The sequence below is a fragment of the Panthera uncia genome, assembly GCF_023721935.1.
Source record: "Panthera uncia isolate 11264 chromosome A3 unlocalized genomic scaffold, Puncia_PCG_1.0 HiC_scaffold_11, whole genome shotgun sequence".
Taxonomy (NCBI): domain Eukaryota; kingdom Metazoa; phylum Chordata; class Mammalia; order Carnivora; family Felidae; genus Panthera; species Panthera uncia.
Window position 1 is genome coordinate 57,592,488 of NW_026057578.1, and position 27,752 is coordinate 57,620,239.

Consider the following 27,752-nt stretch of genomic DNA (forward strand, 5'->3'; position numbering starts at 1 on the left):
GAGATCTAACTTCAAGGAAAGCTATGGGTTATGGGTCAGGCTGCATTTTACAGCAGTTTTAAAATGGAGTCCAAATGGGGCACTTGGATGGCTCAGTCAGTTAAGTGTCCGACTTCAGCTCAGGTCATATCTCACCATTTGTGGGCTGGAGCCCCCGCATGGGGCTCTGTGCTGACAGCTCAGAGCCTGGAGCCTGCTTGGGATTTTGTGTCTCCCTCTCTCTTTGCCCCTCCCCTGCTCATGCTTTGTCTCTCTCTCCTTCAAAAATAAATAAACATTAAAAAAAATTTTTTTTAAACCTCCCCAAAAGAAAAGCCCAGATGTTTTTATGGGGTTTTATTAATAATACATAAATAAATCAATAATAAAATGCAGTCTAAGAAGTAAAATAAGTCAGAAAAAGATACGTATCATATGATCTCACTCTTTTGGAATTTAAGAAACAAAACAGATGAACACAGGGGATGGGAATGAAAAATAAAACAAGATAAACACGGGGGCAAACCATAAGAGATTCTTAAATATGGAGAACGAGGGGAGGTGAGAGGAGGGATGGGCTAAATGGATGAGGGGCATTAAGGAGGGTACTTGTTGGGATGAGCACTGGGTTCTACTCCTAAAACCAATACTACACTGTATGTTAACTAACTTGAATTTAAATAAATACATTCTTTAAAAATACAGCCCAAGAGAGGCTGATAATAAAAAGGAGAAAGTGAGAAGGTTTAAGGCTCAACAAAAACCCTGCTATGAGTGGCAACAGCCTACTTCCTTCAATTATAGATCCTTGTAGAAGGAGGAAGATGAGTCAGTCAGAAATTAATGTTCTAAACTTTTCCTGAAGCAATAAGGCTTTGTATCCACGGCAGTTTTAAATGGACTATCGCCCAGTATTTCTTTCCAAATACTTTACTGCTATACAATTTAAGTGCTCATCTAAATAGGTAGTTAGATGCACTTATTTCAAAACTGCAGATTGCACATAAAATACCATAATAGAAAAGGCTGTTGTGAGCACAATGCTTGAGAGAAGCTACAGGGTATCAATTAGCATTAAATAATTGGCCACCAAACGTATCTGGAAAATATGTGCAGCTTGGTTCTAGACAAGTAAGGCCTCCGCCAAGTGCCTTCCACGGAAATTCATTCATTCATTCATTCATTCATTCATTCATTCATTTATAATGTTTATTTATTTTTGAGAGAGACAGAGACAGAATGCGAGTGGGTTAGGGGCAGACAGAGAGGAAGACAGAATCCGAAGCAGGCTCCAGGATCCGAGCTGTCAGCACAGAGCCGCACGCAGGGCTCGAACCCACGAGCTGGAGATCATGACCTGAGCCGAAGTCGGAGGCTCAACCGACTGAGCCACCCAGGCGCCCCTCCACTGTAAATTCTTCATAAACATTCGCTGGACGACTCTACACAACCGCGCTCCCATGCCCCCCGGGCCCGCACGCCGAGGAGCTTCCCGTTTCTCCGACGGCTACTTCCCCTAGCTTCGGGGGCCCTCGAGGTCCTGTTACACAAGCTCGGCGTCTGGCCACCGGGCCCCCAGTGGCGCAAGCCGGCGAGTGGGTTGCCAGCACCCGTCCCGGCGTCACTGGACCGCCTAACCGCCAGAACCAGACAAGCTCAAGGCACTGAGAGGGTCTGACTCAAGCCAGCACGCGCTGCTCCGGGATCCCCGGCGGGGAGGGGCCAGGAAAAGCCCCGCCCCACGCCCCGTTCCGCCAGGTGCGCGTGCGCCGCGGCCCCGCCCGCCCCCCGGCCTGGTTCTGCGCTGCTCGGCGGAGAGCGTCTTTTCCTCGCTCTCTGGCGGCTCGCACGCGCCCTCCTTCCCGACCTCGGGAGTCGCGCAGCTCCCGGCCCGGTCTCCTCCCCGACTGCCTGGCTGCGGGGCCATGGCGTGGCGGCGGCGGCCCGAGGCCGGCGTCGGGGTCCGCAGCGCGCTGGCGCTGCTGGCGCTGGCTGTGTGCGCGCCCGGGGCCCGTGGGCGGGCGTTCGAGTGGTATTCGGCCGTGGTGAGCACCGAGTACGTCGACCCGTACACGAACCGCACCGTATGGAGCGTCTCGGAGAGCGGCCGCTTCGGCGACAGCTCGCCCAAGGAGGGCGCGCAGGGCCTGGTGGGCGTCCCGCGCGCGGCGGATCGCGACCCCGAGGGCTGCGCGCCAGATACCCGCTTCCTCGTGCCCGCGCCCGGCGGCCGTGGAGCCGCGCCCTGGGTCGCCCTGGTGGCGCGCGGTGGCTGCACCTTCAAGGACAAGGTGCTGGTGGCTGCACGGAGGAACGCCTCGGCCGTGGTCCTCTACAACGAGGAGAGCCACGGGAACCTCACCGTGCCCATGTCCCACGCGGGTAAGCCGAGGTCGGGGGTCGCGGGGAAGTGGCGGGGGGAATTCTGCAGCCTAGTCATGGCCCGCGGCCCTCTCGTCCTCGGCCTTGACGCCCGCCTCCCAGGGGCAAGCAGCGAAGGGGCCGGGAGCGCGACTCTGACGGCCTCTGGCCGTTGGGAACTACGGGGGAAGCTCTAGGTTTGCGCTCTGTGACCCCCCCCCACCCCGGGACGCTGTAGGAAGTTAGACGGGCGTCCAGACAAAATCAGATCTTCGCCTTGGGCCCTTCAAGTGAAGGGAGGTGCCATCTGGAGGAGGGCAGTGGGGAGAGAGAAGGAAATTAAAACCCACCGAAAGAGGATTGTGGTGGAAGGTCTCATGATTGCTAATCATGGGTCCCTTTCCATTCTTCGTTACCCAGAGTCAGGTGGGGTGAGAATTGAAGCTCTTTCCTAGCGCGCTCCAAGGTCTGGCAGCCCCTTCACCAACGTAAAGTGGTGGTTGGTGGCACTCTTGTTTTCTCCACTTTAATAAAGCGTGTCCGAATATTCTAAACTTTCGAATCAGAAAATCTGGATTTAAGTTCAGGTATGCTTTCTCGCTCTCTACATTAAGGTTAATACTGGCGCGACTGCCAGTTAGGTTCCTTGAGTCTTGAGTTCAGATGAAATTTTTCAAGTTGTGTTCATTCAGTAAAGATCTTGCTCTTTGCCAGGCAGTACTTCCCACACACCTATTCCCCTCAACAGGTTCTATCTTCAAGCAGTGATGACAGTTTAAAAGTCTTATTTTGCAAGAAGACATCCTCAGAACTGAATTCCGAGTCCCATAGGAGCAGTACACAGCAGAGTGGACATATTTCTGTTATGACTTCTAAGATCATGACTCTTGACTTACTGTGATTAAAGTCTTTTTTAAAGTTGCTGCTGTTGCAAGTCAGATATCCTTTTTCCTGTACTTTTTCATTCTGCTTTGATTTTTTTTTTTTAATGTTTTATTTTATATTTGAGAGAGGCAGACAGCGAACAGGGGAGGGGCAGAGAGACAGAGACAGAATCTGAATCAAGCTCCAGGCTCTGAGCTGTTAGCACGGGGCTTAAACTCACGAGCAGTTGAGATCATGACCTGAACCAAAGTCAGCCGCTTAACTGACTGAGCCACCCAGGCGCCCCTTTGTTTTGATTTCTTAAAGGCAAGTTAGAACTTAACTAGAATGAGGACAGAAAAGTGACTTTGGATTTGGCCTATTTTAGCAGTGATGGGAATGGAAATCAGTTGAGAGGTGAGAAAATGGAAACTGTTAGAACAACTCTTCCAAGAAGTTTGGGAGGGCTCAGGAGGTCCTGAGAAATGGGCAGAAACTATAGGGCAAGTGAGGGTAGGGTGAACAATGGTAAGCCATGTTTAATATTGGATGGAAGTGGTGTATCCAGGATAGAGAAGAGGTAACCACTCATGTGGTGGCAATGGGTGAGGCACCACCTTTGGTGCAATTATTACAGTGATTACAAGTCTACCTAATTGTTGTACCCAAGTCATGTTTCCATAAGACTACCATGAAAAGCCCTATCAGACTTCACAGAGCATTCCTGATACATCCTATTGATGGTTTTTCCCAATTTTAGTAGTTCTGTCAAAAAGGTTAGTGTGTCAGGATTCTGATTCTGGGTCCTTGCAATCTCTTTTGAGTCTACAACATCTTCATTTGGACCTTTTCTTCCTTCCTTCCTTCCTTCCTTCCTTCCTTTCATGTTTGTTTATTTTTGAGAGAGAGCAGGGGAGGGTCAGAGACTCCCAAGTGGGCTTCACACTGTCAGCGCAGAGCCTGACATGGGACTTGAACCCACAAACTGTGAGATCATGCCCTGAGCCAAAACCAAGCATCAGACACGCAACCAAATGAGCCACCCAGGTACCCCAGGACTTTTTCTCTTCAGTGGCAGGCTCATCAGCTACAATTTTCTAAATTTGTTTACTGCATTTTTTGATAATGACATTAACATTTTTCCAGGCTAATAGCACTTGCTTTAAAAATGGTTCAGCCGCCTTGCTTGCTTATACTAGTGACACAAAATTTGTCCAGGCCCAGAAAAACACCTCATCGATGTTTATTTGAAATCCTTTTCTTGTTTCTATTCCCATTATCAGTGTCCATTCAGTCCCTTTTCTGTGACAGTAATTGTTTGAGAAAAAAGACAAAAGTCACAGCTTTAGCAATTTTTTTTAAATGTGTGAAAGTACCCAGTGTGTAGGTACTGTGCTCAGTGCTCTTCATACAGTGTGGCTCACTTAATCCTCCTGACAGCTTTTTGAGGTAGGTACTTTAACCCCTTTTCACAGATGAGGAAACTGGCCCAAGGTAACAGGGTGATCTGTATATATAGCCAGATCATTCTTTGTTGTGGGAGAAGGTTTCCTGTGCATTATGGGATGTTTAGGGTTTCTGGCCTCTACCTACTAGATTCCAGTAGTGGTGCCCTGTTGTGACAACTGAAAATGTCTCCAGATGATACCAAATGTCTGAGGGGAGAAATGATGACGGAATCATCCAACATTTGAGCCACTGACTTCAAGGGAGATTAATTTGGTAGCATTGTGACCAGGGCATTAGACAGGAAAATCTTCAGAGACTCTTGTCAGACTTTTGGGCTAGTCTAAGTAGAAATACAGTTGACCCTTCAACAACACAAGGATTAGAGGTGCCAACCTCCCATGCAGTTGAAAATCTGCGTATAACTTTTGACTTCCCCAAAACTTAACCAGTAATAGCCTCCTGTTGACTGGACACTTTATCAATAACATAAGCAGTCAGTTAACATATGTTTTGGATGTTATATGCATTGTATACCAGATTCTTACAATGCAGTAAGCTAGAAGGAGGAAAATGTTATTAAAATCCTAAGGGAAAGTACATTTACAGTACTGTACTGTATTTATTGGAAACATTCCTTGCATAAGTTGATCTACACAGTTCAAACCTGTGTTGTTCAAAGGGTCATCTGTATAAGGGCCAATATTATAGTGGTGACCAAAGAAATGGAAAGGAATGACCTTCACACAACTTGGCCCAACTGGGGACAAGGGTACAAATGTATCATGACTTGTTGAGAATGGAGTAGCATTAAGAATGGAAAGAATGGAATTAACTCAGAAGACAAACTGGCTTTGACATACTTGAATTTGAAATGTCACGCAGAACCTTGAATGCAGGTCAAGTTTAGGTTTCTTGCATTTTGTCAGGATGTGGCTAGAGACAGTAAAAACCGCAGATATCAATGGTTTGGGTGTTCCTGTGTAGCACTGTTGTCCTACAGAATAGGTAGAGGTGGCTGCTTGTAAAATTAAATTGTGATAGTCTTTTCCCAAATCTCAAGGAGAATTTCAGCAGTTTTTTTTTTTTTTTTTTTTTTTTTTTAAACCTGTTGCTTGACTCTACTAAATCCAGTATAAGATATTTTGGGCTCAAATCAGTTTTTTACTGTGGTTCTAAAAAAAAAAAAATCATCAAGATAATATTCTATCAGAACAACTATAAGGACTGTTTAATCCCCTGTTAATTAATCTTAATTTCCTTTACTTTAGCAGACAGGATAATGAGCAGCCACTTTGGGCCAACTATTGTGCTTGCTCAGGGATAGAAATGCATAAGACACATGCCTACCTTTGAGGACTTTGGGGCATGGTAAGAGCGATAAACAGCTTTCTAGATAATATGGTTTGGACCTTGATGGAATTATATGCTTAGGAAACAAAGAAAGGACACGTAAAGCAGGTATTGCAAGGGTAACTAGAAGTCATTTTGACTAAGGTGAGTAAAAATTGGTACAGGTCAAATCATTAAAACAAAAACTTTTATAGAGTATTGGCCTTAGTGTAGTTATTGTCAGTTAATAAATGGGATGATCTTGGGGATGCCTGACTGGCTCAGTCGGTAGAACATGTGACTCTTGATCTTGGGGTAGTGAGTTTGAGCCCCATGTTGAGTGTAGAGATTACTTAAATAATCTTTAAGTAATAAATAGGATGACACTTTAGCTGAAATCTTGACCTTTTAAAAATAGATTCATTCATTCATTCTGCATACAGTTCACATTCTGTTAACAGGTGTTTACTGAGTGCCAAGTACTGTCAAGACTTCGAGCTATGTTTGAGGAAGGGGCCAGAGTTGGGATGGAGGGAGATGACAAAGATGTAGAAGCCCCTAGCGTCAAGGAAGATGTGCATTTTGCATTTGCAGAATATGGTAAATAGTTTTTTATGGATAATAAATTTTTGATGATGTTTAATGCTATACTCAAATGATCCAAAAATTTGGATTTGAATTAATGTATTTTGGTGCTGTAGGAAGACAGAAATGGCACCTCACAGGCACATAGAAGGTGGGATTAGCTGAGACAGTTCCCAGAAAGATTGAATTTTGAAGGACACGTTGATGGAGAAGGGTGTCTCTGGGTGTGTGTGGTAGGTGGGGTTGGACTATAGGACATTGTTGGTGTCAGGAATAGAATTGTAAAATGCTGATGTCCTGAGATAAAGTAACGCATTTAGGAACGCTGCAAAGAGGTGGATAGTATATTCAACAAATATGAAATATGTTTGAGCAAGTCGAATTATCCAAAACCTAATTTTAAATTCCAAGGAAAGAATCAACATTTGTTTTTGTGTCCTGCCAACACTTCCTAGCCAACCATAAAAACATTTCTGTTTTATATAATAACTTAAATTTCAGAAACATTTACATTCATATTTAGTGTCCTATTCCTCCTGCAAAGCAGTCCATAGTATTCTCCTTATTGGGGCATTTCAACTATATAGAAGGAAAGCCAATATTTGCATACAGAAACTCTTCTATAGGTCATCACTGTGTGATGCTGGGCTACAAAAACTAATAAATAAGAGCAGGTAGTACTCGTCTAGTGAGGGAGAGAAACCTATAAAGAAATTGTGGTGGGTGTATAAAAAGCTGTGTCTAAGAGGCACTGATGCATTGCAGCCACAAAGGGGTAGGTGGTTCTGAGCAGCCTTGAGTTGAGCTTGTGCTGAATCAAAGATGTAACCAGGAATTTCCTAGGTTGGGGGCAGAAGGTGGAGAGAGTATGGAAGTTATTAGGAAAAAAAAAAAAGAAAGACCTGAAACGTCATGGGTTTCTTTTTCTGGAACTCTAAAATGTGTTTCTTGCTGCCTGAATCAGTTTTCTAGAACAGAAATCTAATCCACCACTTTAAATATTTCAGTAGTTCCCACCTCTATATAATTTCCTTTGGGAGGCAAAATGGTACACTAGACTCACATGTAAACTCTAGAATTTTGAACCCACTATTTTTTTTTTTTTTAAGGTTTATTTATTTATTTTGAGAGAGAGAGCAAGCACAAGCCGGGGAGAGGCAGAGAGGTAGGAAGAGAGAGAATCCCAAACAGGCTCCGCACTGTCTGCACTGACAGCACAGAGTTCACTGTGGGGCTGGAACTCATGAACCTTGAGAACGTGACCTGAGCTGTAATCGAGAGTCAGATGCTTAAGTGACTGAGCCACTCAGGCACCCCTGAACCCACTATTTCCCAAGACAGGATTTTTTGTTTTTGACCAAGTGGTAAGAGGAACATAGAAATTTGAAAGGAAACGGAAACGTATGCAATTTTATTTTTGGCACAGAAGAGTTTTATGTTATGGATAGTTTGGCTTGCTAAAGAGTACTGTGTTTGGTATTTACTATTTGACAGGTTTATGATCATGTTCTCTGTACACAGACCTTGTGCTAAGTAAGACAAAAATAAAACTGCCTTCAAGGAGTTTCCCTGTAATGGTGAGAGGTATAGATTCTTTGGGGAAGGAGGGGGATTGCACCAGGTGACATTTTTTTACACAAGCATGATTGGTAGCAGTGTTAAGGCCTTAGGAAGAAAAATCTTGAGAGCTTTCTCTCCCCGGTCCCAAGTCTTTGAGCGTCTGTGCGTCCTGTGAAGAAACAGAGGTGTTCAGTTTAGAAATAAGCTATGACTTGCTCTTTTGTGCCACTAAGGCTCTCTAGGATTGGCCTAGGGAGGAGGCAGTGCATCAGGAGGTAAGGGCAGGGCCGAATAAGGTGCCTGTGCCTGGCAGCCCTTGGGGTCATTTATTTTCACTGAGCTGCCCTGCTTCCAGTTCATCCCCAAAAAATGTCCCAGAAAAGTAAATCATGGGATAGAATGAATCTTCATTCTGAGTTTTATTAATTTAAAGTGGTTCCCAGAAGCAATCTTGCTGCTATAATTAGCATAGCAAATGGTTTAGCTGTCATCCTAGACACTTTTTTTTTTTAATGATTTCTTTTAACCCAGTGAACTGTTTTAGTTTCCTAGGTAAAAATTTTCAAGTAGATATTACAAGTGTTTTCAGTTCAGGTTATCCTTCTGATAATTGTTGTGTGTTAATAGCCCCTCCCTTTGAAAATTTTGGTGTCCTTGGTGCCTGGTGGCTCAGTGGGTTGGGCGTCCAGCTCTTGATTTCGGCTCAGGTCATGATCTCACAGTTCATGAGTTCAGGTCCTGTGTCAGGCTCTGTGCTAACAGTGCAGAGCCTGCTTAAGATTCTCTCTCTCTTTCTCTCTCTGTCCCTTCCCTGCTCATGCATGTGCCCTCTCTCTCAAAATAAATAAAAAAAAAATTTGGTGTTCGAGAACCTCTCTAATCTCGATTCATCTTCCACCTCTCATTCATTCATTCATTCATTCATTTATTCAACAAATATTTATTAAACACTTTCTATGTGCCAAGTTCTGTGTGAGGCACTGGGGATAGGAGATCAACAGGATAACCTTTACATATGCAGTAGTTGCCCCCCCCCTTATCCATGGTCTCAGCTTCCATGGTTTCAGTTACCCACAGTCAACCTTGATCTGAAAGTAGATGATTCTCCTGACCTATGCTCAGAAGGTTGGTAGTAGCCTAATGTTAGGTCATCATGTTCACGTCACTCACCTCCCTTCATCTTATCATGTGGGCGTTTTACTTCATCACAAGAAGGGTGAGTACAGTATGAAATATTTTAAGAGAGACCACACTCACATAACTTTTTTGGTAGTATGTTGTAATTGTACTTTATTATTAGTTGTTCATGTCTTACTGTGCCTAATTTGTAAATTAAATTTTACCTTAGGTATGTGTAGGAAAAAAAGCATAGTATATATAGGATTTGGTGCTATCTGTGGTTTCAGACATCCACTGGGGGTCTTGGGATATATCCTTCGTGAATAAGGGGGAGACCACTATATTTTTATCATTAACCAAACAGGACCAGTCACCATCCCAAATAGGTTTTTATGGTGATTTCACAGCCTAGAAATCCCCCCTTCATTGGCTTGGTAAACCTTGTCTGTCCTTCAAGATGTAGTTCAAGTGTCCTCCCAGGGAAAGAGTTCTGTCCCACCTCAGACAAAATTATCACTTCATTTCTGTAGCTCTTTGTATTCTACTTTCATATTAAATAAGCAACAGTCCAAAATAGAAAAATTCTCATTCTCATTTTATAGCTGAATAAATACTCTCAGGGTAGATTCTCCAGACCTAGACAGTGGATAACAGTCAGATTTGAACCCAGCCTGTGAGGCTCTGAAGGCTGGGTCCCCCATGAGGAGAGGGCAGGGCAGACTTACCATGTGGGAGCTGGGTCTTCAGACCCAAGGATTGGCTTTTCCATGCGGTGTATGACATTGAGCAGCTCTCAAGATTTCAGAACCCTCATCTGTAAAATGGTAATTTGGCCTCTTTCTGCTGCATGTGAGATATAAATATGAAAGTGCTCCAAAGTTATTTTCCCCAATTAACACAAAGAGCATTATGTCTGTACCAGAAGTTTTATGTGGCTGTAACCATAGCATAGAAACAGTTTTGTTTTCTGTATAAAACTTTTTAACTGAAATAGGTACGTAGGGTTCATTAAACTGTTCTTTCTACTTGAGTCCATACTTGAAATTTTCCACCAAAAGGGATTTATGAAAAAGGCTTTCTGCTTATAAGGTGCCGTGTAATTACAAGTGGTGTAACTATCATAATAATTGTTTCTGTAGTTGTCTTTCTCAGCTTTAGATGTTTGCTTTCCTGAAGGCAGGAAGTGCCTTCCCCCTTAGCGTGTCTCCCCAGTGATGACACGGCAGACTGTGTGAGTGTGGAGACCAGTACAGTTCTTGTTAAGTGACACTTTGAGGCCCGGGTCAGAGGATCGGCCTCCAGGCCGGAGCCACCTTAGAAGGGTGCCCTTCTGGTGTTTCAGTAACTCAATCCTGATGGCAGCGGGGGAGCCACAGTGGATTTGCTACAGATTCAGTTTCTCTGCAAAAGAATTGCGTTATAAATCAGTTTCGAAGCGATGCCAGAGAACATTCTTTATGTGTATTTTTAAAATTAGTTTTGAATAGGTAATATGTGCACATGATACAGAATTTTTACTGTGTCCAGCTCTTTCCCTCCAGACATAGTCAGGGTCCCTAGACTCTGGGTCACATTCCAGAGGCAGTCTAAATTGATACGACATCTAGATCTTTCGTCCACACAGTTTGACATTTTGCTTTTTTCCTCTTTTGTCGTGTTGAGTCCTATCAGTGCTAATAGTTGCCGCCTCAGTCTGCCCACATATCCTATGTGTATTTATATAGGATTTATATAACTCTCTTCCAATTGATGGACGTTTAGATTGTGATACCATAAACTTAGAGAAAACAAATTTGACAACAAATATCTTTATAGATAGTTCCTGTATACATAAACAAATAAGTTCCCCCCTGCAGTGTGCAGGTGTGCAGATTTGTGCTCACTCTTGACAATATAGAGGATCAAAACTTTTTGATCTTTGCCAATCATATGGACACAGATGGTCCCCAACTTACCATGGTTTGATTTACGATTTTTTGACCTTATGATGGCACGAAAGCAATACACATTCAGTGGAAACCGTACTTCAAATTTTGAATTTGGATTTTTTCCGGGGCTGGCGATGTGCCCTACAGTACTTTCTTGTGATGCTGGGCAGTGGCAGCAGCCCCAGCTCCTCCTACACCACACAATCACGAAGGTCGACAACCGATACAACCATTCTGCATGCAGACCACCCTTCTGTTCAGTTTTGGTACTGTACTCAATAAATGACATCAGATAGCACTTTCTTACAGGCTTAATGTTAGAGGATTTTGCCCAACCTTAGGCTCTTGTAAGGTAGGCTTGGTTGAGTGTGATGTTCAATAAGGAATATTAAATGCATTTTCTGCTTAGGATATTTTCAACCTATGATAGGTTTTGAGGATGTAAACCCATCATAAGTTGAAGATCTGCTTAATGTTTTCATCTGTACCCTGACTTAATGTGTTTAAAACCCATTTGTTGGGGAGTGACCACAGAGGCATTCAGGTTTTCTATTTAGGGTGATGGTTGCACAATTTTGCTGAATACACTAAAAACCACTGAATTGTACACTTTAAAGAGGTGAATTTTGTGGCGTGTGAATTCAGTTCTCGCCGAAGCTGCTATGTAAAAAAAACGTATTCATCTTTTCTGCAAACTGACTTCATTTCCTTTGTTTTTCTGTTGCTCTTTCTCTTCCAGGAAACTGTTTTCAGTCTTTGTTGTGTTATATGCCTTTTTTCCCCTTGATGACCATTTGCTCTTTTGATCTTGACTCCTTGATTTTGCTCTTTTCTAGCCACATGGAAAATTTTCATGTTTATATTTCCTCTTTTTCATATATTTAAATCTTTGATTTAGTTGGGACTTATTTGGCATAAGTTGTGAGAAAGGGATGTAGCTTTTTTTCTCTCAGATAATACCCAATTTTCCCTATACTATTTTTAAAAAAGTAATCCATTTTACCCCAGTGATTTAAAATTGCATTTTTATCATATACTGAGGGTTTTTTTTATATATTAGAGTCTAATTTCTGGACTTTTGATTCTGCCCCGTTATTCTGGTTGTTTCCTGTGCTGCTACTACACTGTTTTAATTACTTTTATTATAAAGGTTTAGTCTGGGTTTTATTGTTTAGAAAGTTTTCCCAGTCAAAAAAAATATTTTTGCCCGATCATTCTTGATTGTTTTCTCCTAATGAACTTCAGAAACAGCACTTAAGGATTTAAGAATACTTAAATCTTGAGGGGGCCTCAAGGGGCACCTGGGTGGCTCAGTCAGTTAAGCGTCCAATTCAGCTCAGGTCATGATAGTTTGTGAGTTTGAACCCCACATCGAGTTCTGCACTGGTATCACAGAGCCTGCTTGTAATTCATTCCTCCCCCCCCCCCCCCCCCCCCCTCTCTCTCTCTCTCTCTCTCTCTCTCTCTGCCTCCCGTGTTCATGTACATACACACACACTGTCTCTCTCTCAACAATAAACATTAAAAAAAAAATAAAGAATACTACTGATATTTTATGGTTATTAATCTACAGATGGAATTCACCCATCTTTACCCATTCTTTCCTATTATTATTATTATTATTATTATTGTATTATTGTATTATGTCTGCTCATGTCTTCGGACCAATGTTAAATAATAGTGATTATAGTAGAAATTCTCAGATGCCTCCTTGTGTTTAATAGGCATGCTTTGGGCATCATGTATTAATGTTCATAAGTGAAATTAGTCTGTATGGTTCTTTTGGTTTCACTCCCATGTTTGGTTTTATTCTCTAGAAATAATTTCTAAACTTCCTTTTTAATTTTTTTAATCTGTGGAACAATTTTAGTACTATTGGTTTTACTTAAAGGTTTGGTGGTAGAATTCACCTGTGAAATTGAATGGCGCTCTTAACTTTTGGGGGTAGTTTTTAGAGACTTATTCTACTTCTTTATTTTTTTTCAAGTTTATTTATTTTGATAGAGAGTGTGCCTGTGAGCATGAGCGGGGGAGGGGAGAAAGAGAATCTAAGCAGACCCCATGCTGTTAGCACAGAGCCTGACTGGGGCTCAATCTCATGAACTCGTGAGATCATGACCTAAGCCAAGATCTAGAGTTGGACGCTTAACTGACTGAGCCACCCAGGTGCCTTAAGACCTATTTTACTTCTAATGTAATCAGTCTGTTTTCGCTTTTGGGACCAGTTTTCCTTGAAAATTAAACATTTTTGGAAGTTTTGGGATGGTTATATGTGGACAGACTGTAGTATTCTTCTATTTCTCTTAACCTTTTTCTGTGTCTTATTTTGTGTTCTTCATATTGACTTTTTTTGTTCTTTCCTCCAGGAACAGGAAATATAGTGGTCATTATGGTTAGCTACCCAAAAGGAAGAGAAATTTTGGATCTGGTGCAGAAAGGCATTGCAGTCAAAATGACCATAGGAGTTGGCACCCGTCATGTGCAGGAGTTCATCAGTGGTCAGTCTGTGGTATTTGTGGCCATTGCCTTTATCACCATGATGATTATCTCGTTAGCCTGGCTGATATTTTACTATATACAGCGTTTCCTATACACTGGCTCACAGTTTGGAAGTCAGGTAATTATGGATAATTCTTTTTAACTTTGCTTTTTAAAAGATAGCTCATAAATATTTCTCATATATATTGTCTTTAAGTTACATTTGAGGGTTTTTTTTTTTTTTGGACCATATTCTTAATTTCATTTTCACTCATACTGTTTAATTACAACACAACTTTTTGAAAATAACTTTTTAATTAGAATATATTAAATTTTCTGTTCTGTAGGATATTAAATACCTTTAAATGGGGCCACTTTTTGCGTGTTTTGCTCCTGCAGATACCATCTTTGCCTTTTTCAGACATAAAGAGGTAATAAATAGGCCTGAGGTAGAGTGGACCTGGTTCTGTGTTTAAAATAAAAGAACACTAGGCCTGAAGGCAAGGAGCAGAGTGGGAAGGCCTTCCCGGCTTCCATTGTGGGGCAACTTTCAAGGCAATTTTTCTGCAGAGAGACAGTGTCTCTGTCACAACAAAGAGGAGGGCAGTAAAAGAAGAGCCAGAGGCTTCCAAAGACAGGCCTTTGAATTTCATGCTTATCCTGTTGTCTTGAAAAGCCACCCTCTCTGGCTTTGGTAGTCGTCTGGCATCTGGTAGTCGTTTCTGGGTCATCTGGCACCTGCTGCATAGGAAGCTGCCTTCATTTTAGGGACAGACGTTAATATATTGATGAATATGTGGGGCCCCGATCCTCAGCTTACTCCTCTCTTGCCAACATTTAAACGTGAGAATTGGTTTCTTCCTCAGACATGGAGTTGAAAATCAGTATTCTTGATCAAACATCTCTTTAAGTTATATGTGGCTATTTTATACATTAGGATGTAAATATTAGTTTTTGTTATTTTCATTGTAGTCATTCAACTTTGTTTTTTAAATGAAGCTTTTTCTACAAGCTTATGTAAATTTTTGAAAATAGTGACTTAAAATTTTTAATGATGATATTTTTCCTACCTAAGAGTCATAGAAAAGAAGCTAAGAAAATTATTGGCCAGCTTCCACTTCATACTGTAAAGCATGGAGAAAAGGTAATATTTTCATGAGGTTTTTTTTTTGTTTGCTTCTTTTAAAGTACGTATCTGTTTATATGTCTAAGTAAAACTTTCCATTCTGTTAAACTCACCTTGACTATGTGGAGTTTTGGCTGGTTTGAGTTAGAACTAAGTTGCATACATGTTTCATTTTGGAGAAGGGTTGGCAGAAATACTCCTTTGCACATGTGAAGAGCCTTCCAGACCTGTGCCATCAGATAGGGTAGCCTTTAGTCATATATAGCTATTATAATTTAAAAGAATGAAATTGAACTTACAATTCAATTCCTGAGTCACACTAACTACATTGCAAATACTCAAATGGCCCCATTGGCTGGTTGCTACCATACTGGACAGGACCGGTATGTTCATTTGCTAAGAAAGTTCTTCCTGTTGGTCAGTCCCAGATGACTCTAAGGAACCTAAAGAACTTCAAGTTCTGTTAGACCATAGACCTTTGATAGTTTAAATTCATTTCTGTTAAATCTAAGGCTGTGTATCCATTCTCTCTGATTCCCTTAATTGCAGGGAAAAAATACTGGGATTTGTGGAGAGGGGGAGAACAGATGTACTGAAAACTACTTTTTAAAAAAAAACATTTTGACATGGCCAACATGAGACTGAAAAGGTCAAAATCATACCAGAGTTTTAAAGCATTTTTGGAATAGGACAGATCCTAATCTAGAACCTCAGATTCTTAGAGGATTGATTCTTTAAAAGGAAAACAGTTGCTAATGAAGTAGTATTTACTTTATTAGTCTGTCTTCTGTGCTGTAAAGTGTGGATAACCATGTTGACTTGTTGGTTGACTTGGTTGGTTCCGTTGTTTTTTGTTTTTGTCTTTGTTTTTGTTTTTATCATTTTTTAAAATTTTATTTTTTTAATTTACATCCAAATTAGTTAGCATATAGTGCAACAGTGATTTCAGGAGTAGATTCCTTAATGCCCCTTACCCATTTAGCCCATCCCCCCTCCCACAACTCCTCTAGTAACCCTCTGTTTCTTTTCCATATTTAAGAGTCTCATGTCTTGTCCCCCTCCCTGTTTTTATATTATTTTTGCTTCCCTTCCCTTGTGTTCATCTGTTCTGTGTCTTAAAGTCCTCATATGAGTGAAGTCATATGATATTTGTCTTTCTCTGACTAATTTCACTTATCATAATACCCTCCAGTTCCATCCACTTGGTTGCAAATGGCAAGATTTCATTCTTTTTGATTGCCGAGTAATGCTTCATTGTATATAGATACCACTTCTTCTTTATTCATTCATCCATCAATGGACATTTGGGCTCTTTCCATACTTTGGCTATTGTTGATAGTGCTGCTATAGACATTGGGGTGCAAGTGCCCTCTTCGAAACAGCATCCCTGTATCCCTTGGATAAATACCTACTAGTGCAGTTGCTGGGTTGTAGGGTAGTTCTATTTTTAGTTTTTTGAGGAGCCTCCATACTGTTTTCCAGAGTGGCTGCACCAGTTTGCATTCCCACCAGCCGTGCAAAAGAGATCCTCTTTCTCCGGATCCTTGCCAACATCTGTTGTTGCCTGAGTTGTTAATGTTAGCCATTCTGACAGGTGTGAGGTGGTATCTCGTGGTTTTGGTTTGTATTTCCCTGATGATGAGTGATGTAGAGCATTTTTTCATGTGTCAGTTGGCCATCTGGATGTCTTCTTTGGAGAAGTGTCTATTCATGTCTTTTGCCCATTTCTTCACTGGATTATTTGTTTTTTGGGTGTTGAGTTTGATAAGTTCTTTATAGATTTTGGATACGAACCCTTTATCTGATATGTCGTTTGCAAATATCTTCTCCCATTCTGTCAGTTGCCTTTTAGTTTTGCTGATTGTTTCCTTCTCTGTGCAGAAGCTTTTTATTTTGATGAGGTCCCCGTAGTTCATTTTTGCAGTTGTTTCCCTTGCCTTTGGAGACGTGTTAAGAAGTTGCTGTGGCCAAGATCAAAGAGGTTTTTGCCTCCTTTCTCCTCAAGGATTTTGATGGCTTCCTGTCTTACATGGAGGTCTTTCATCCATTTTGAGTTTATTTTTGTGTATGGTGTAAGAAAGTGGTCCAGGTTCATTGTTCTGCATGTCACTGTCCAGTTTTCCCAGCATCGCTTGCTGAAGAGACTGTCTTTATTCCATTGGATAGTCTTGCCTGCTTTGTCAAAGATTAGTTGGCCATACGTTTGTGGGTCCATTTCTGGGTTCTCTGTTGTGTTCCATTGATCTGAGTGTTTTTGTGCCATGTTTTTGTTTTTAAAGGTTTATTCATTTTTCAGAGATAAAGAAACAGAGCATGAGTGGGGGAGGGGCAGAGAAAGAGGGAGACACAGAGTCCTAAGCAGGCTCCAGACTCCAAGCTATAAGCACAGGGCCCTATGCTGGGCTCAAACTCACAGACCATGACCTGAGCTGAGGTCAGACGCTCTGAGCCACCCAAGTGCTCCCCCCCCCCTTTTTTTTTCTTTTTTCTTACATCTCACCAAATTGTTGAGACTTCACTTATTCCACTCTCTCTTCCCCCTTCAAAAATAACCATACTTATTGTATGTATCTCTTCTGACCAACTTAAAGGTTTAAAACAAATAATACTCATTAGAGGCTCCTGGCTGCCTTAGTCAGTGCAGCATGAGACTTTTGATCTTATGGTTGTAGAGTCAAGCCCCATCCTGGATGTAGAGATTACTTAAAAATAAAATCTTTAGAAGAAGAAGGAGGAGGAGGGGGAAGGGGAGGAGGGCGAGGAAAACATAATACTCATTAAATATAGGCCTTTGATTTTTTTTTTAACTTTGGCTTCTGATATTAATGGGTTATTTAGAATATTAATATGGAGATACTCTTGGAATTACATCGTTGGCTGCCATTCTTTCCCTCATGCCTTAAACAGAAGTAACAGTTGAATTTTAATAGTTTGTGCAGGGTACTGGTTTCTTCCCATGCAGATGTGTACTGAACAGAAAAAGTAAAAAAATAAATAATAGAAGTTTCTCATGTCACAGCTTAGGTTTAGCACCTGATGTACAGATCACTGAGGGTCCTTGGGGAGAGAGTCTCCAGTGAAAGCCTGTAACAAACTGTACATGCATTAGATGTGGCCTGTTACTTGAGTAGCATGTAGTTTTATGTTCCCCTGAGAAAATGTCTTTTACTCCATAGCAGGAAGTCTCAGTCTATAAATATGAGAAAACAGAGGCTTATATGTATAATATACTGAATTGAATCTTTGAGAACATAAGTAAATTGATATCCTCTTCCTATACAGAGCATATTTTAAATAGAACATTTTTGAAAATATGATTCCACTGTTTTTGAAAGTTGTCAAAATAGGGGCGCCTGGGTGGCTCAGTCAGTTGAGCGTCTGACTTAGGCTCAGGTCATGATCTCACCGTTCATGGGTTTGAGCCCCGTATCAGACTCTGTGCTGACAGCTCATAGCCTGGAGCCTGCTTCAGATTGTGTCTCTCCCTCTCTCTGCCCCTTCCCCGCTCATGCTCTGTCTTTCAAAAATGAATAAATGTTGGGGCGCCTGGGTGGCTCAGTCGGTTAAGCGTCCGACTTCGGCTCAGGTCACGATCTCCCGGTCCGTGAGTTCGAGCCCCGCGTCAGGCTCTGGGCAGATGGCTCAGAGCCTGGAACCTGTTTCCGATTCTGTGTCTCCCTCTCTCTCTCTGCCCCTCCCCCGTTCATGCTCTGTCTCAAAAATAAATAAACGTTAAAAAAAAAATTTTTTTTTAATGAATAAATGTTAAAAAAAAAAAATTTTTTTAAGTTGTCAAAATAATGGTTAAAAAGGGATCCCTAGGGGCACCTGGGTGGCTCAGTCGGTTGAGCGTCTGAGTTGGGCTCAGGTCATGATCTCATAGCTTGTGAATTCAAGCCCCATGTCAGGCTCTGTGCTGACAGCTCGAAGCCTGGAGCCTGCTTTGGATTCTGTGTGTCCCTCTCTCTCTGCCCCTAACCCACTCGCATTCTGTCTCTGTCTCTCTCAAAAATAAACAAACTTTTTTTTTAAAAAAAAGGATCCCTAAATGGCCTGTGAGGTACATAAATGGGTTTTCTTTCTTTCTTACTTTCTTTTTTTCTTTTTGTTTTTTTGTTAAGTTTTATTTCTTTAATCTGTACACCCCAAATGGGGCTCAGACTCACCACCCTGAGACCGAAGAGTCGCATGCTTCTTCGAATGAGCCAGCCGGGCACCAAATACATAGATTTTCTGATGATTTTGATCATCAGAACTGAAAACACTGAAAAGTGTGTTTTCTTAAATCTACATGATGTCCAGTTCTAGAGACAGGTTTGTTTTCTAGTTTTTCTTTTCTTATGGGTGCATTCACAGTAATGTGTAAGCTGGCAAACCATTAGGGGCTTTAAAAATTATTTCATCATGGGGCACCTGGCTAGCCCAGTCAGTTGGCTAAGCGTCTGACTCTTGATTTTGGCTCAGGTCATGATCCCAATGTTTGTAAGATTGAGCCTGCTCGGGATTCTTTCTCCCTCTTTTCTCTGCCCTTTCCTTGTGTGCATGCTCTCTTCTCTCTCATAAAATAAATAAATAAACTTAAATTATTTCATTACTTTTGCATGGCATATGATAAAACAAGTGATAATATTTACTTTAGTGGTACCATACCATTTTAAATGTTAAGAAATTTTCATATAATCTTTGATAATAATAATCAGTGTTTACTGCTTGCTTGCTAGCAAGTGATACACATGGCTCAGGGTATTTTTAAATAATTACATAAGGACAGGGTAGCCATGTTCCCATACAATCCACTTGCTAAAGTTGCAGCTACATGCAGACACTGGTTGTAATTTCTGAATCTATCCCGGAATCAAAGAGAGTCTCATTGGCCTGTCTTGGGTCAGATGACCACTCTGGCCATGCCTGCTTTGGTTGATTGGTTGAGGCCAGGTGGTTTAATATGGGGGGTACCCAGGGAAACGGGGGGAAAGCTGATACCACCAAAAAGGTCTGTGATTCATAGATTCTTAGAAGTGGGAATTTTGTCACAAGACTTTTCCTCTCCAGCACATTTTATTTCTTTTTGCCTTTGTTAATTTGATGGATGAAAAACAGTAATTGAGGGGTGCTTGGGTGGCTCAGTCAATTAAGCGTCTGACTTTGGTTCAGGTCATGATCTAATGGTTCATGAGTTCAAGCCCCATGTCAGGCTCTGTGCTGACAGCTCAGAGCCTGGAACCTACTTCGGATTCTGTGTCTCCCTCTCTCTCTCTGCCCCTCCCTTGCTCACACTCTGCCTCTCTCTCTCTCAAAAATAAATAAACATAAAAAAATTTAAAAAGAAAAAAAAAAGAAAAACAGTAATTGACTTTAATCTGTGATTCTTTTATCACTAGTGAGGTGAACAGTTTCAGATATTTAGCCATTTGTGTTTCTCATTTACAAGTTGAAACCATGTTCTTTAGCAAATTCTAGTGATTTTTTGTTAGTTTTTAATGATTCTAGAAATGAGTATCTTATTGGATATTAATCCTCCTTATAAGTTTTACATTTGAAAAATAACTTACCATTGTAAAGCAAGCATGTACATTTATTTCCATAACCCTTAAAACGTGAACATTAAAGACACATGAACACTCCCCTAGTAGCTAAAAACTGTTGGTGTCTGATTAGGTAGACAATGACATTTTTTCCTTTTCAGGCAGCTTCTGTAAAAAATCTCTGGACAGTGGGGAAAAGATTGTGTTTAGTTTCCGGCTGCACCCCTGTAGTATAGAATTGGTCATTGTTTTAGCCAGGACGTGATGAGTTTTACTAAGCATAGACCGTGTAGCAAGGATGTAGTGAACTCTTTTCTTTCCTCTTTACAGGGAGTCGACGTTGATGCAGAAAACTGTGCGGTGTGTATTGAGAATTTTAAAGTGAAGGATGTTATCAGAATTCTGCCATGCAAGTACGTCCTTGTTACTTCCTGAGACGCTGCAAACTACCCACTATGTTTCAGGTTTCCGACAAAAGTGTTAACGTGTTTTTTTATGATGTAAGGATCTTGCTATCATGTGATGATCTTGTGATCGTCTCATCTTTTAGGAAGGAAGCTGGAGCCTTCGAGGCTCCTGGATTTGGATTATATTGCCTTCAAATTGCTTAGGACGCTTCAGGTCCTAAGACAGACCCATTATGTATCTTTGTTTGGCTTCTAGTCTAAAGCAGGCTTCATTAGGAACCTGGGAATCCCATCCCACATTTAGCCATGCAAGATATGCTGTGTCGGAGTAAGGAGACTGAAGCATGACTGGTGAAGGACCCCAAGGGGGGCGGCCAGGTATAGTTAGCAGAGAGTCGATCGGGGAGGGCAGTGGTCTGCTATTGTTTGCATGCTGGGGTGTAGTGCTTTAGGTAGGTTCTGCCAAATAAATATTTCTTGCTTTAGGTATGCTAGGGGCTTTGCTTTAGCAATGGGAAGTCAAGCTTTCCTTTTTTTTTTTTTTAATTAAATAATGGGATACTTTATTGATAACCATTTAGAAGAATGGCTGTTACCAGAAAGATGTACAAAATGACAATATACTTTAGAGTCTGATCAGTTTTAATTATACTTCTCACCTATTGGAGAAATAGGTCAGAAGTTAATATGTAATTATGGTTTGCTTTGTGTTTACAAAGTACTTCAGTATTTATATATAAGTACTCTATAGTAGATTAAGTTCTCAGTAATTCTGTAGAGAAAACAAATAAATATCAGAATAACAAAAGTTTCCAGAATAAAGATCGCTAACTTCAGTCTGCAGGCTTTTATATGAAGTTGGTGTGGTGGGCACTTAATGTATTGGGTCAGTATGTCCTGTAGAAAGTTATTAAAATCAGAAAGGATTTTTACTGTAGGATGCTTTAGGGCCAGTCTTTCTGACTTAAAAATAATGCTTGGGATACAGCACAAGTGAGCGGCCTGAGGCTCACTTCCTTTGTGACACCAGATCTGTCCTGATAGCTGAGCTGGGTTTCATACTTGACCCTCACAAGCAGACATGTTGCATGTGCACATTTCCTGGTCTCCTGATCTGGGGTTTTTACTTGTTTCTCCCCATTTTCTCCCATGCTTTATTTAACAAATTTTGCAATAAAGCCAACACGTTTCCTTTGTGTTTCTGTAAAAATCATTCCATTGGGTCAGTCAGCTTCAGTTTCAATTTGAGGATGGAAAGGACAGAAGACAAGCTGGGCTAGACTGTATTCTGTAATTAAGTTCTTTTATCTTTAACTGTGCTGTCAGACTTCTGTATGAAGAAGAGGTCTTCAAACAACAGCATTAATAGTGATAACAGTTGCTCAGTATTTCCTGTGCCCAGCACGGTTGTAAGCACACTGCATGTCGGCTGCTGAGAACAGCCTGGGGTGTAGATACAGAGAGGTTGAACAGCTGGTTCAGACTGCCAGCATCACGTCACACAGTGGTCACTGGAGCCATGGGTACTGTACCCATTCTCCTGACTCTGTATCTTCACCATGTATAGAAGTCAGATTCACCAGGTAGGAGGCAAAGTGAGCCAACTAAGACAAATCAGTAAAAGAAAATATGTAGGCAATTTTTCTTTTTTTCTTTTTGATTCTGAAAGTGATCATTTTAGAAAAACATGGAGTATACAAAAACACAGTTAAGACAGAAATTAAGTGCTTTCTTTTAAGCCTACAGTCTAAGACGATCTGTTTATATTTTGCTGTATTTCCATTTGATTCATTTCTTGAACTTCTATAAGATACTCTGAGTTCAGGATAAGTTTATTGCTCTTGGTTTACTTATGCCACATTTATTCCCAAAAGGCTTTTAAGTAAGTTACAGGGGCACATAAAAATATAGCCTAGCATGAAGCAAAAATAAACCGTGCTGTTTTTGTGGAGTGAAGGGAAGATTTCCCTGTAAGTTCCAGATTCTGTTTAACATGAGAAATAGAATAGATAATGACATAGAATAAGTGAATAGACTAGAATGTTGATTTGAAGTTGCTTAACTTGTTCTGAGAAGGTGAGTTAGTAGAATGTGTTGTTTCCTTAATAAGATATAAACATTTATTTTAAAACATTAACACATACTTAATTTTTTTAGGCATATTTTTCATAGAATATGCATTGACCCATGGCTTTTGGATCACCGCACGTGTCCAATGTGTAAACTTGATGTCATCAAAGCCCTGGGATATTGGGTTTGTTACATTTTTGTTTATATTCAATCTCTGCCCCGGTTCTTCCTGAGTGATGCGATTTCATTACTGACCAGAGGCAAGAGGAACAGATTAAGTGCTCCTTCTAACATGTTTGTGGTTCTCTGAAGAAATTTTCCTCGTGATTAAAAATGCATTTTTAAGACATCCCAAAAAATTAATGAACTGCTACCTTTGCGGTTATAGACTAATACGGCCAGATGCTTCCCTCCAGAGAGTTTGTAATTGCTTAGAGCAATGAGCTTTGGTATGCTGCCCTGCAGAATATATATATATATACTCATCAGTGTCATATAAACAAGAATTATAAAGTTTGAAATGAAAGGAGCCTCCTACATTTTCTGGCTCCAGGCACACATGTTACATATGAGGAAACTGAAGCCAACACTCTTTGACACAAGGCCTCAGATTCCTGGCTTTCGAAACCAAATCCTGCTGGGGAAATTGGTCCCGTGTGGAATTTGCTCTGTCAGTTTGTGGTACTCAGGTGGTCATAGGTCCTTCCTCAGAAAACAGAGACATGAGGGCAGAGTGAAAGGGGGTGCTTCATCGTAGCCAGCCATGTGCTGAGGGCCTTATGTACATTATTACATGCAGTCCTCAAGGCCGCTCTAAGAGGTAAGTACTATTTCTCTAATTAGGAACTTGAGCTTAGAGAAGCCAAGTAGCTTGCTTAGGTCACACAGCTAGTTACTGGGGAATCAGCTTTCAGACACCAGCTTGCTTAATTCTTAGGTATAAGCTTTTAACCAGTAGTCCCACCCAAAAGGGGAGACATAGGGGGAAAAAAGATTTCTCTAGATTGCTGTATTTTTAATTGTTTTTAGAGTCTTCGTATAATGTATTAATGTCTTAAAATATTCTTGATTGTTAAACAGTAAATAATTTTGAAATACTGATCTCTGGAAGAAGTCATTTAAGTATCAAATAAACTTCTTGTATTGCTAAACATTTTTTTTTTTTTAGAAAATTTATAGTGTTTATGGTAGAGCTAGAGACCACAAGGAGGTTTTTCATGCACCTTATAGCCATAATAGTCCTCGAGGTACCCTGTCATCTTCTAGCTTAGTGAGCCTTGGAAAGATAGTTGAGAGCCTGCTGCCTTAATTACTACTGTAATTTTATGTGAATTATATTTTTCAGTGTGAGTCCCAGAACTCCCTCACCATAGGTACACAGAAAGAGCCGTCGGGGGGGGGGGGGGTTGGCCAGCATTCAAGACCTGTCTTATTGAAAGAAAACTTCACCCGCTTTAATGTCTAGAAATTTTGTCTTTCCTCTAGAATTTCTATAGTTTATAGTTTTTAATAATGATGGCTCTACTTAGCAGGGCATAACATGCTTTCTTAGTGAACTTGAAACTTAGTGAACTGAGCCTGTAGCTCAGACAAGAGAGTGCACCTTCCTAGGATTTTAACCAATACAATACAGGGAGCTTGACAGATGTTTTTCTTGGCAAAGGTTTCCCTTTTCCTCTTTCCCTTCCTGTCTGGCCCCATACTGTCAGTGCAGAGCCTGACACCGGGCTCATCCTCGCAAACCATGAGATGATGACCCGAGCCAAAATCGAGTCAGATGCTCAACCGGGTGAGCCACTCAGGTGCCCCCTAAAAGTTTTTATAAAGATATTTCGCTAAACTTAGTACTGAGACTTTAATCGTTGTGAGTTTTGTTTTGGGAAATATATCTACGTATGTATATTTGTTAAAATGTTAATTTCAGAAAGCTTGAGTATGTCCTCAGAAAGTAATTTTTTTTTGAAGAACAGAAACCTATAGTAAGAGATTAACTTGTCTTGCCCTTAGTTTTTACTTTTTGGATGAATGGCCATTTTCTTTAAACCCTGTGACCCATCCTGCATTGGGTTTCGTAGGTATGACACTCTCATATGGTAATGACTGGTAAGAGAGCTGCTGTCAGTCCTTCACATGGACTTGGGAGGTGGTCCTTTCATTTGCAGTTGTAACCTCCTGGATGGTCCATTTGTCACTCTTGTTTTCATTCATTCAGCAAGCATGTATCAAAGGAGCACTCTTTCAGGTGCTAGATCGAAACTTGACTTGGGGAGACAAAGACAAGTGAGACGCAGCCCTTCTGCCTGTGGGCTCTTGGGGATTTCACTTTCTGGACTTTGGGGGCCAGGGGACACACCCGCGTACAGTGTAGCAGAGGATGTATGTTTGAAGTGCTGAGGAGCATGGAGGAAGGAGGAATTTACTCCACCAGGTGGAGTGGGGAGATAAGAAGGTGGTATTTTAAGAGGGGAGTCTGAGCCTGGTGTTAAAGAGTTTGTCTGACCAATCACTATTTTGCAGATAGGGGTATGACCGTGTGGGCTTTGAGACTGGCAGGTAGTCCAGTTTGTCAGGCACTTCAGTAACTATCTGGGAAAACAGATAAGGGTGGGCTGGGTGGGAGTTTGGACTTTCTAGCAACTCAGTAGGATTCGTGGTTTGCTGTGTCGGGAGTCTCAGTTACCAGTGAGGAGGAGTCTGTGTGCTGTGTTGTTCAGGAGGGCGGTTCTAAAACCCTGTGGAGTGGCAGTGGGAGCAGCGTGCCAGCCGTGCCCTTGACCCTGAGAGCCCGGTGAGGGAGGTGCAACAAACACCATGTTCTCACGTAAAGCCCAGGCTCACAGTAAACCCAAAAGCCACTGCTCATTTACCAGGTGACCTAGTGGTTTCCTCTCTCACAACATGGCCTGACTCTGGTATTAATCAGAAAGGTATCTGGATTAGCCTCCATGTAAGACCGGGATGTCACTTTCATGGTCCTGTTCTTTAAAGCAGCGCACGGGAGAGTTGAAGGTAGACTGAGAGCCAATAGACACTGTCCTCAGGGAGCCACAATTGATTGTTTTTAAGTGAACTAAATGCAGTCTGAAGCCCTCTGTTTTCAGATACTGTGTTCTTCCCCTAAACCCTGGTGCCTGCAGTAAGACAGTACGACAGTTAGAGGCAGTAATCCTAGCTCACGGCCACAGCCAGGCTGATTCACACCCTCTGTCCAGGAAGCAAGGAAAATGCATCTATGACAAAGCTTCACTTACTGTCAATAAAGAATTTAAAGGTGGCATTGCTTACGTCAAGGTGGGAAATGGTTTTTAAAATAAATACCGTTTAGGTCTTAGCTGCTTATTGAGAAGTAATTAATTTTCTGATGTTGCTAAATAAAGAAGACATTAATGTTCTTGCCTGATTCTGTGTATAAAAATATTCCGTATGGATTATGCCTAATCATTAGGAGATGATAGATAAGCTTTGAATGTGTTACCCAGACAAGGTATTTTCTTTTCGTCTCTCAAGGGAGAGGTGGAGGATGTGCAGGAGATGCCCGCTCCAGAATCTACCCCTGGGAGTGTTTTGGCTGCAAATTTGAGTATTACTCTACAAGAGGAGGACAGAAGTGACGGGAACAATTTACCGTCCTCTTCCACTAGTGAGTCTGCACTGCAGTGTGATGCCGGCTTTAAAGAAGATGCAGGTGAAGACACAGCCTTACTAGGTAAGTGCCTTCCAGGTTTTAAAACAATGTTGCTAGCAGTTAGGGAACAAAATGAAAAAATACATAAAATGCAGAAAAACATAAAGGAAAAATAGAAACTGTGATCCGACACCTGGAAATACCATTTTAACATTTTGATAAATAGCTTTCCAGATGTTTTTCTGTGTTTAATCACATATCATTTATGTGCTGTTAGGTTACCTGTTTTTCTCTTAATGTGTGCAGCTCTTTTCTGTATCAATAGGTGCATGATTCTGTGTGGCTGCATAGTATTACAGTTTAGATTCACTGTAATTTCTTTAAACCGCACCCTTTTGGCGACTTTATTTTTAACACTCGGAAATCGCTGTGTAGGGACACCTGGTGGCTCAGTCAGTTAAGCATCTGACTCTTTTTTTGTTTTGTTTTAATGTTTGTTTATTTTTGAGAGAGAGAGAGATCCAGCCCCACATCGGTCTCTGCACTGACAGTGCAGAATCTCTCTTGGGAATCTCTCTCTCCCTCTCTCCCTCCCTCCCTGCCCCAAGAGCTTGAGTGTTCTCAATCTCTCTCTCTCTCTCTCTTCCTCAAAATAAATAAACATTGTTTAAAAAGTAAAAAAAAAAAAAAAAAAAAGAATTTATTATGCATATACCCTCACCACTTAGATGTCTGATTATTTCTTGTCATTCTGAGAGAGGAGACAGAGTGAATTGCATTTTTTTTAATTACTAATGAGGTGACCTTCTTTTCATATTTGTTGGTCATTTTTATTCTTTCAGGAGTTGCCTGTTTCATCCTTATTTTTCTCTGGAGAAACTAATTTTTTCATGTTGCTTCTAAGAGTTCTTTGATCTTTGTCATATGTATGACATACATTTCTCCCCCAGTTTGTCTGTCCTTTGACTGGTTGGTATATTTTGCTAGTAGAAATGTTTAATTTTTCTCTAGTCCCAACATATGTTCATGATTCTGCCTTTGATAGCATACTAACTTGGGAAGGTCTTCCTTATCTCAGGATTATAAATATATTAACCCATATTTTGCTAATATTTGTGGTTTTGTATTTTACATTTAAATTTTTAATCCACATAGCTTAACGGAAGGTTTAACCTATTTTTCCCCAAAATGTTTAACCAGTTGTCCCAATATTTAGTGAATTATAATCATTTTAGTGAATAATAATTACATATGTTTTGATATTGGCAAGGCAAATTCTTTCACCTTTATTAATTTAAAAACATTTCTGGACTATTCTGCATTTTTCTAAAAAATTAAAATTACTCT

The 27,752-nt window shown here is 41.0% G+C and overlaps 1 protein-coding gene across 7 annotated transcripts in view; it reads left to right on the top strand.

The window, feature by feature from the left end:
* The first annotated feature begins 1,522 nt into the window (after positions 1 to 1,522).
* RNF149 (ring finger protein 149) overlaps positions 1,523 to 27,752 on the top strand; it is a 34,935-nt gene continuing 8,705 nt past the window's right edge. For all 7 annotated transcript variants that reach the window (XM_049651346.1, XM_049651345.1, XM_049651347.1 and 4 more), the window contains exons 1-6: positions 1,523 to 2,361; positions 13,541 to 13,791; positions 14,728 to 14,796; positions 20,634 to 20,716; positions 22,868 to 22,964; positions 26,288 to 26,486. In XM_049651346.1, the coding sequence (XP_049507303.1) occupies positions 1,905 to 2,361; positions 13,541 to 13,791; positions 14,728 to 14,796; positions 20,634 to 20,716; positions 22,868 to 22,964; positions 26,288 to 26,486 (1,156 nt within the window). In that variant the 5' untranslated portion in view covers positions 1,523 to 1,904. The remainder of the gene's footprint in view (positions 2,362 to 13,540; positions 13,792 to 14,727; positions 14,797 to 20,633; positions 20,717 to 22,867; positions 22,965 to 26,287; positions 26,487 to 27,752) is intronic.